Source organism: Fundulus heteroclitus, chromosome 12 (genome assembly GCF_011125445.2).
Source record: "Fundulus heteroclitus isolate FHET01 chromosome 12, MU-UCD_Fhet_4.1, whole genome shotgun sequence".
Taxonomy (NCBI): Eukaryota; Metazoa; Chordata; class Actinopteri; order Cyprinodontiformes; family Fundulidae; genus Fundulus; species Fundulus heteroclitus.
This window is the reverse complement of record NC_046372.1, coordinates 21,964,226-21,974,443: the sequence shown is the minus strand read 5'-3', so window position 1 is coordinate 21,974,443 and position 10,218 is coordinate 21,964,226. Positions and strand designations below refer to the sequence as shown.

Sequence of the window (10,218 nt, the reverse complement as noted above, 5' to 3'; positions counted from 1 at the left end):
GCCTCTGGTAGATCACTGTGATGTTGTGTGAATGGATCAGTTGACCTCTTTGCATGTGTTGCTCTATCATGGAGTATTATGGTTCATAACTGGGTATAGACCTCTCAGCACTGTAATTTATGTTCTTGCGCGACCTGTCCATCATTATCGATCCGTAGACTCATGCATAGGTACCTTTTCTTCTATAAAGCCTTCCTTGGACTGTAACTGCCTTACTGCCCTCACACCTGTCACTTAAACAGTCCAGCTTTGATTTCAGAGCTTCTTCTCCTTCAGCGGTCCATCAGTACCATCAGAACTTGGGGGGAAAAAGTATTTTTCCTACTCTTCTCCATCAACATGGACCTCTCCACAGCAGGATCTGAAACTATCGGCTCTGTTTTTCTCTCTGGGACAACTTACATTTATTTTAAGACCAAAACAAAAGTCTTCTTATGCAGGTTATTGTTTTTAAATCATATTTCATGAGATTATTCAATTAAGTTGAATGTTTTAATTGCTTCATTTCTACTATTTAAAACTTTACTGTTTTTTGTTTGTTTTGCTTTAACAAAGATATCTCTTGAAAATAAGATCTTGGATCTCAATGAATATACCTGTATAAATTAAAATAAAATAAAACATAGGACTATTTTATACCATTGGTACAAAATTATTTGCTTACAGGTAGGAACTGTGTTGGTAGAAAACTGGAGTGTTAATTGGTGACCATGATTAGATTAAAAAATATATTTAGATGTTGACCAACGTGTTTTTTTTTTTTTTTACTGGGGTTATCTCCTGTATTTTAATCATATAAAGCACTTTGCATTGTCTCTGTTCTGAATTGTGCTATACAACTAAATTTGCCTTGCCTTGCCTAAAAATGTGACTAAAACAGTAGCGCCACCTAAAGCCTTTCTGTGTTCTTGCAGCCCATCAGCAGCAGCAGCAGCAGCAGCCACCAGTCCAGGGTTCCTTCCAGCAGAACAGGAAACCAGAACCAATCAGCAGCCGGAAACCCTTGATGTCAATGTGGGAAGGTTAGATTTTTGGATTTTTGTTGAAGAGTGTCTGGAGATAACAGGATGATAGAGGGAGATAAAGCTTTCTAAAGATATTAGTTTGGTCCAAAGTCCCGACAGATGTGTCGCTGTGGAAGCTACAGTTCTGATATCTAACAACAGGATTCACCCAGCTTCCTTCACCTTTTACTCCCTCGTATTACTTATGACCTAAAACATTTGTACATCATATTTGATGGTAAACAGCTGAGAACGAGTATAATAAAAATTAAGCTTTATTTAAAAAAAAAAAAAAAAGATTTATCTAAATTAGTGTGATGTATTATGGAGCCCCTAGAGGACATGGGATTTTTTTTATTTTATTTTGCATTAACTCGCAATAAGTAGACAGTTCATGCAGCTTATTGAAAGTAAAAGTTTTTCTGCTACAATATAAGGTTAAAAATAAAATTGCAAATATCTTTAAAGAGCATCAGTGAAAACACGTTTATATATTCTTAACTCTTTGGTGCAGAAAACAGATTGAAAATCGATCCATTAACTGCATGTTCATGTTTGTTTGTGTCAGGCTGAGATGGGACTGCACATAAAAACGGCCCTTTATTAGCCAGACTACCAACACAAAAAGGACACAATCAAAACTGTCAGATGACTTTATTTATTAGCTAAAATAACTCAAAAATAGTCCAAATAGTTTGAACAGGTTTTTTTCTTTCTTTACTTCTTCCAGAAAGTTTTTGTTTGTCTTGGAAGGAATGGAAACAGATGGAAAGTCCATGTTTAACCCATTTTACTTTTGCATTTTGCACATAAGCTTGTGGTACATTTGTATCCTAAAGGAATGAAATAAAACTTCAGATATTTCACTAACTATATATTAACACACATGAAAAAACCTTATACAACCTTATATTGTAGTAAAAAGACTTTAAGTATTCAATATGCTGCATGAATCGTCTACTAGGTTATTACAAAGTAACGCAATACTTTTGCGAAGAAGCACAAAATAAAATATAAATTCCCATGTCCTCTAGGTGGCTCCGTAGAGTAAAGGTCATGCTAACATCACTGCTCAGATTTTAACTGAGGGAACTCCTGGAGAACTCAGGGAACTGTGATACTGTTTTTTTTATTATGAATGACTGGAACAGCAAACACAGAGGCAGATAGATAGTTTAAAGGCTTTATTGAGAGTGTGGAAGAAAGTAAGCAAGGAGGACAGGAAGAGCTTTAGTCCCTGACTGTAAAGTAGAAGACAGACAGAGATCAGCACCGACAGCAAGCAGGTAAGTGATGCGTGTATTTTGACGGCTGACTTCCAGAGAGCATGAGTGGTTTAGCCTGGTAACCTTACCTAAAAGCTTAATTCTCACAACCTTTGTGCATTTACAAACATAAGAGAGTCCATCTTGGACTTCAACAGACATATATAAAGAGTAGATGCTTCATGAACCACTATTGGCTATTGGTGCTGTCATGCTGTGCAGCCGCCATCTTGGAGTGGTCGTCCACTCCACTCGGTGAAATATGTTTAACAGACACAGGTAGCATTTAATTACTTATAACTTGAGCTTGACATCAGTTAGGCAAATTAAAAAATAAAGATTGGTGATGGTTTTGTGGACTTTGTTGTTGAACGTTTGTTTTTATATAAGTCAAATAAAATATTACTTAAGGTTGTGAAGTCTACATTTTGCAATATATGGCCTTTCAGGTAGGCACACATGTCTCAGAAATTTACAGCAAATGTGTAGAAATTCTCTGGCATTATGATGAGAGGAATACAGAATAAGCAGAATGTTTTGAGAGAGGAACAGTATAATTCAGACAGCTGAAATATTAGATTTTCCAGTCGCAGCTGCTGAAGAACATCCCCACAGCAAGATGTTCCGCTGTGGGGATGGTGTTCTTGGAATGATGGGATGTATTGGGTATGGACTAGAAAGCATTTTCTTTGGTAATCAAAATGGTCAGTTTTAGTCTCATCTGACCAGAGCACCTCCCTCCATACATCTGGAGTGTTGCCCATGTGCCTTTTTATGTAAACTCAAAACATGCCCTCTTGTTTTTGTCACTGAGTAATGTTTTTTTTCTCTATGGAGCGCACAGCTAATTGTGGTCCTAAGGACAGATCCTCCAGTCTCTGCTGTGGACCTCTGCAGCTCCTTCAGGGTGACCTTTGACCTCTGTGCTGTCTCTCTGATTAATGCCTTCTTGGCCTGGTCTAGGAGTTTTGTGCAGCTCAGTCACATAAAATAAATAAATAGGTAAAAAACCAGGGGTGTGAATACTTTCGCAAAGCTCTGCATAACTCCACAATCAACCAAAGAAAATGAAGAAACAGAAACTGATAGCAACTGGAGAACCTGGGGAGAACCTGTTGTGGATTCGACTGGTTGAGCTTAGGCAAATAGAAAATAACTTTGCAGATAGAGTGTAAGTTTTATTTTGGTTTGTCGTTTCTGTTTCTCCAAATTTTTCTAATGTCCTGCATCTTACCCCACAGGTTACCAGGAGAATCCAAACGATATCAGGATTGTTCTGATCGGGAAGACTGGCAGTGGGAAGAGCTCATCAGGAAACACCATCCTGGGAAGAAAAACGTTTGAAGCCAAATTAAGCCAAAAATCTATCACTAAGCGATGCTTAAAGGAGAAGACTGAAGTAGACGGTCGTTCTGTGTTCGTGGTTGATACACCTGGTCTCTTTGACAACAGTCTGAGTCCTGCAGAGATTCAGGACGAGTTGGCGGGGTGTATTAACTATGTGGCTCCAGGACCACATGTCTTCCTGCTGGTGATACGGATCGGCAGATTCACATTAGAGGAGAGGGAGACCTTAGAAAATATCAAGAACATCTTTGGGAAGAATTCAGAAAAGTTCACCATCGTTCTTTTAACTGGAGGAGATATGTTGGAGAATGATGGCCTCACCATTGATGAGTACCTTGAAAATGAAAGTGAAGATTCTTTCAAGAAGCTAATCGCTGACTGTGGAGGAAGGTACCATGTGTTTAAAAATAATAACATAGAAAACCGTGCTCAGGTGAGAGAGCTGATCAGAAAGATCGACACCATGGTGAAAGAAAATGGAGGCAAATGCTTCACCAATGAGATGCTGCAGGAGGCAGAAACTGCAATAAAGAAGAAAATGGAGAATATTCTAAAAGACAAGGAAGGAGAAATGAAGAAGAAGGTGGAAGAACTTGAAAGGCAACATGCAGCAGAAAAAGAGGGCATGAGAAAAGAACTTCAAAAAGAAAGAGCAGAAATACAATTACAGAGTAAATCACTGCAGGAAATGGAAGATAAAATCAGGAGAGAAACTGAGCAGAGAAAGAAAGAGCAGGAATATAGGGAGGAAGAAGAGAGACAGAGGGAAAAGGAAGAAGAAATGGAAAAGCTGCAGTTGATGGACGAGCTGGTAGCTTTGGAGAAAATGATGAAATCAGGATTAACAGATAGAGTTGCTGAGCAATCCTTGGAGATAAAGAGACGAGAACTGGAGGAGAAACAGAGGCTGATGGAGAAGGAACAACGAGGGTGGTGGGAAAACAGACGCCGGGAAGAAAAACAGAGACGGCTGCAGGAGGACATGAGGATAAATAACCTTAAAGAAGAATATGAAAAGGAGAGAGAAAAATACGAAAACTCAAAAAAGATTGAGGAAAGAATTCTAAGAGAATTGCATGAAAAGGAGCTCAGAGAAATGGAGGAAAAATACCAGAAAAAAATGGAAGACATGAGAAGAAAATTCTTTGAAGAAGCCAGAAAACAAGCGGAGATGAGCGGAATCTTCAAGGCCTTCAGTCCTTTCCTACCAGTTATTAAACACTTGGAAAAAACATGCAAAATCACGTAATAATCCCCAGCTATGTTACCAAATATGTTAACATCACATAATTAAAACAGTAAAGAAACAGTCATACAATCTCGTAACTCTGAAAGTTTAGCATCATGTATCTTTCTATTACACAGAATAATTCATTATTTTCCAGTAAACATCTGTGACAGAAATCTTTGTAAAGTATGATCTGGTAGTTCAGTGACAGAGCAGGTCCACCATGGAGGCAATCCACCAGCAGTCCAAGGTTCAACGTCTGACCCCAGGCTATTCCCTGCAGGTCGTCCACCTGATGACTAAATACGTCTAGAAGCAGCGCAGTAAACCCGGTGGCACTAAACCTTTTTTAAATCAAGAAAAACTGACTAAGTAAACTGAATGATGGTTTAGTTTTTCATTATTGTATGTAACTAATTTCAAAATGTTTAAAATGTATGAAATTCAGTTTCTTCAAGGTGAATCCAAATGAAACTTCTTGTAGATAAAGTTTTATATTGTTGTGTTAAAAAAGCACATAAATTGACCTTAAACGCACGTTACTATGAAGCTCTTATCCTTTCATTTTTTAAACTGTAAAAAATGCGAATACGTGTGACTATATATCAAATTAAACATGCTCCTCAGTTAAAGTCTTTGAGGTGTGTCTTCTTTTTCCAGAAACTTCTCAACCATAAAGGTAACTTTCTTTTTAATTCCTTTTCTTTAAGACCATGAAAAAAGAGGTCCTGTTTATCTGTAATTTATCCTTGATGACATCGCAGTGATGAAACCTGTGTGATCGCCGCGTCAGTGAACAGCAGAGATGTTTCGGTCAACCAGCGGAAACAGAACCAATAATCAGACCCCATGGAGTCTGGTCCACTTGTTTAAAGTTTGACTGTGTCTTTCACCCTAATTTAAGCTTTTTCTGATTGTTCACAGTTTAATTCTAATTGTTAGTTATGAATGCGCCACAGTTAAAGGGGTGAGTAGAGAATAGTTCGGAGATAATAATTCAGCTTCTAACAGAAGTGGTGATGTGATTCTGACAATAAATAGATTTTACCGGATATGATTTTCATTTCATGAGTTGCAATTTAATCTGCTTGACTTTAAGAAAGATATAATTTTGATACATTTGGTTACTGATAAATGGAAAATGGTATTAATGAGAGTGATTTCTGTTGAATATTGATTAAAAAGTATTCAACTGCTATAGTAAGTGATCCACAGAGGTTTATTAATTTACCACATACTGATACAACCCATGCATGGTGTCTGGGCTATAACTTAAAACAATAAGTTAATTTAATTGTAAATTGAAAAAAGTCACCCTGTCAACCTATCTACTTTTAAAGGGAACAAATAATGCTTTTCAAATTCTTCCTTTTAATATTGAAATCAGTCAGCTGTCAGAACTGTAATGCTTTGGTCTGAATCCTTCGTTATTGTTGCCCCAAAGGCCCTTTTTCACCCCTATTGTGAGGTTCAATCTAGCTTGATTCTACTAGCTTAAAAGGAGGAGTCATATGTAAAATTCAACCAATCCAAACTCAATTTACAGGTGTGCCTGATGAAGAGGATTGATCATGAGTTATCACTGTGCAGCAGTGCACTGTGCAGGTAATGCGTTGCAATTGTGCGTGTCCGTTGCTAAGATTGTTTTTAGTGCACAGCAATTAAAGATAAACACAAAAAAATCTCAAATCTTGTAAATGGTGCCAAAATAAATATACCAATTTGTGCCAAAAGTGAAATCACCTACATATTTATTGATTCACTAAAACCTCCATAACGTTGGTCTTACCTCAGCTGCATAATTCTTTGCACATGTAATGTCGACAGTAGAATCTAGTTTTCTGAACAATTTATAACTTATATACTGAACAATTTATAGATGGTATAATGCAAAAAACTCCTCCGAGCATGCTCCGGCCCAAAACCCCAGTGACGTATTCCCCAGGACCAAAGCCTCCAAGGCCCCAATGCACACTGTGAATGAGTGTGGACATGGCTATGCTTTGGGCATACAAGGACTGCACAGTTCTCAAAAGCTGTCCAGTTACTTCATACTCCCGCACCCGCACTCCCACAAAGTACACAGTTGTAAGCTTTCTTCAGATCCACAAAAGACATGTAGAATGGAGAAGCATACTTATGGAGATAATTTCTTGACAAAACGTTGTAAGCAAAAAAAATGTGTTGCACACAAATAAAACTTGTTTTGCACACAAAAAGATATGTTTCACACACAAAAAATTGTTTTGCAAACTGTTCGCCAACCTTGCACTCAAAATATCATTTATAAGTTTTCCTCGGGTACAAAACGGTCTGTGCTCGTACAAAACTGGCTCTGCTCGCACAAAGCAGCCTCTGCTCGAGTACGAAACAATCCCACCACCGCTGCGGTAAATTTGTGCCAAAAGTCACGTGATGCATTAAGAGTTGTTGTTGTTGTTGTTCAGACTTCCCGACAGCAGGGGGCGCACCCGAAAGAAACTGAAACGCGCCGGTTTGGCTGAGGAAGAGAGACGTGACATCATAGCTCAGTGCAGCTAACAGCATTAGCACCCCACAGGTAACTTTCAAAGCTTTCCCGGTGAAAAAGTATCAGCTCACTTTGCAGATAGAACATGTAAGATTTCAGTTAAAGGTACTGCTGTGTTACAGTAAGGGACCATGTTACGTTTTAGAGCAAATTACATGAAAGCTAGCCTTAGGTTGAACGCCATGCTAAAACAACTTTTGCTTTGTAATGTAACCCCACTGGTTGGCTTCTCCCTTTACTTTGTTGTCAAATAAATAGTACCTGAGTGGATACCCAGATAAATGCATTGTTAACAGATTATGTGTTTTTATGTTGTTTTCAACTGACTGTCTATTGTTCTTATTGGTGTAAACCTAAATTGGTGTTTGGATATGATAATTTATCCTAAAACTGTTAAACCAATGCATGTATGCTTATGTGCAAAACGGATTCTTAAGCAATTTAAAATAATTGCAACGAGTGGATATTGATTATTTGAAAATTGGTAAGGAAATTAATTAAAAATTGCGTTTTCTAACTTAAATATGAATGTTACAAGTAAAGCATATAGCAGCAGATCTAGATTATATCTCACTACCTTTCTAACTCCTTAATTTCTTCAAAGTAAAAATGAGGTCATCTGTGCCCAATTGCAAATATGTGTTGTGCACTTAATAAAATTGGTTTGGCCATGGCAAAAACCACAGCTGGAATTGGCCACATGGGCAGATATTTTCTTAAAACGTTTGTTTTCCTCTTGGTAATTTTTTTTTTTTTCTTTAAGAGGAGTATTATCCTTTACATATCCATAACACATATCTGTTTTCCAGCATCCACTGATGAGGTGAAGGTCATCAAAGTTCTGGGCTGGATGGAAGGCTACCAGATCATCAACCTGCTTTGAGACACGCCGACTTCCATCACAAGACTACCAAGACTTGAACAATTCAAAATTTTATGTAATCTTTAAACATACGGCAGATGATTTGAGCTTGTTTAAAAATAACTTAATATGTAACCGTTTTAGTTCCCAGTATTAACTACTTTGATCACTAACTGTTGCAGCATGTCCTTCATAGCTCTTAGTGGAGCCGTTTAGGCTGGAAAAAAAAGGCCAGGTTTGAGGTTCTAAATTTCCTGACAGTCTTACATGCAGAAATTGTTTTTCATAGTCCTGTTTTTGGCTTCATCCATTTCATCAGCCAGTTTGTTTTATACAGCCCGCTTTATGGTAATACATGGATTGTTTACTGGGAAAAACCTGGAGAATTAATGGAGTTCTTTCAGTCTTGATTTCAACAATAAAAGCAATCCTTGTGGAAAGGTGTATTCACTTTGATTGATATTGGTAAGAATTGGAAATGAAGACTTTATGAAAGGGTATGTTTATTATGCAATGTGGAAAATAAAGGACTGTTTAATTTTCCCACACTGTTTGCATCCTCAGGTTTATTAACAGCTCCATGTGTCCTTTTTTCCAATAACCTCAGCATTTTCAAAATTTTTATACAGTACCATACACATTTACCATCATAATCCCAGCAGTTCTACACTTTTATTCAGTGAATGCACTAACTTAGTTACATTTCCCTGGCTAGATTTTACTACTTAAAAACCTTTTGCAACAATGGTAACCACAATAAGATTAAACCCGTAAAGTGTTGGTCATACTGGAGAGTAGCAACATATATATATATATATATATATATATATATATATATATATATATATATATTCTGAGCCGTGCGATTCAGATTCAGAATGTCCCAGTGCATCCATGGCTGCCCTCAGTGCTACCAAGTTGTTCAGGGCTCAACACATTGCCAGTTTCAGAAATAGTGACCCCACAGTGTGGGTCATCCAGCAGTCCACTGTTGTCCCAGTCAATATGAGGCAGGCAGAGTCCCTGCAAGAAAGATATATAGAGAATAAAAAAAGAGGCCGTGATTCTGTTGCTACAACTTACTGAATATAATTAAATTTATGAAGCTAAGGATGGAAAAGCAAATGACTCCAAAATCCATTAATTATTTTGAAGGATCATAATAAACAGATTTCAAAGAAACCAGTTTCAGTGCCACCTCTCTGATGTACTCAATGTTTTGTTGTATTGGAGTGATCAGATAAATGATCAGATAAATTCATTTCTGGTTTGAAATATACGCATTAATGTGAGAAACTGTATAATAGCCAGCACAAAAAAATCCTTCTTACCTCTGTGATTTCTGGTTCTACTACACCATGCTGGATGCTTCCCATCTTCCATAACTGACTGAGTGTTAGATTCCCCTCAGTTCTGAGTGAATGGTCATCTCAGCCACTGCTGATGGTGTGAAAACTTAGTTGTAGTCTTGGGACAAATAAATGGTGACAACAGAAGTTATCTAACATGTTTGACAGGTCAAGCGAATTGTTGTCCTCTCCTGAGTGCAGCACATTGTTGTGTATGTTAGTTCCTGCGCACCACACGTCTCCAAAGACGTTTAATTCTGAAAGGAGAGTAAAGATCAAATCATAGTCTAAATACATTATTTTTCAAAAGTCCGTTACACAGCATTTTTAGATCAGAGATAAAACTAAACAGGGCCTTTAACTAAAATCTTACATGATCTATCAGTGAGCTGTTACTTTTTCACCGGGAAAGTTTTGAAAGTTACCTGTGGGGTGCTGATGCTGTTAGCTGTGTTATCACGTCTCTCTTCCTCAGCCAAACCGGTGCGTTTCAGTTTTTTTGGGTGCGCCCCCTGCTGTCGGGAAGTCTGAACAACAACTCAATGCATCACGTGACTTTTGGCACAAATTTACCGCAGCGGTGGTGGGATTGTTTCGTACTCGAGCAGAGGCTGTTTTGTGCAAGCACAGACC

General features: G+C 37.8%; 1 protein-coding gene and 1 long non-coding RNA gene across 2 annotated transcripts; one reads left to right on the top strand and one right to left on the bottom strand.

Moving 5' to 3' along the window:
• Window positions 1–969: 969 nt before the first annotated feature.
• LOC118565104 (GTPase IMAP family member 4-like) lies at window positions 970–5,442 on the top strand. The gene is made up of 2 exons (XM_036144780.1): window positions 970–1,022; window positions 3,511–5,442. Exons 1-2 carry the CDS (start codon window positions 1,007–1,009, stop codon window positions 4,863–4,865), a joined length of 1,371 nt encoding a protein of 456 aa, XP_036000673.1. The 5' UTR covers window positions 970–1,006; the 3' UTR covers window positions 4,866–5,442.
• Window positions 5,443–9,112: 3,670 nt separating this feature from the next.
• Window positions 9,113–10,053, bottom strand: LOC118565108. The gene is made up of 3 exons (XR_004932189.1): window positions 10,011–10,053; window positions 9,568–9,842; window positions 9,113–9,259 (listed from the first exon to the last, which is right to left on the bottom strand). It is a non-coding gene; the product is annotated as an uncharacterized LOC118565108 (long non-coding RNA).
• Between the last annotated feature and the right edge of the window lie 165 nt (window positions 10,054–10,218).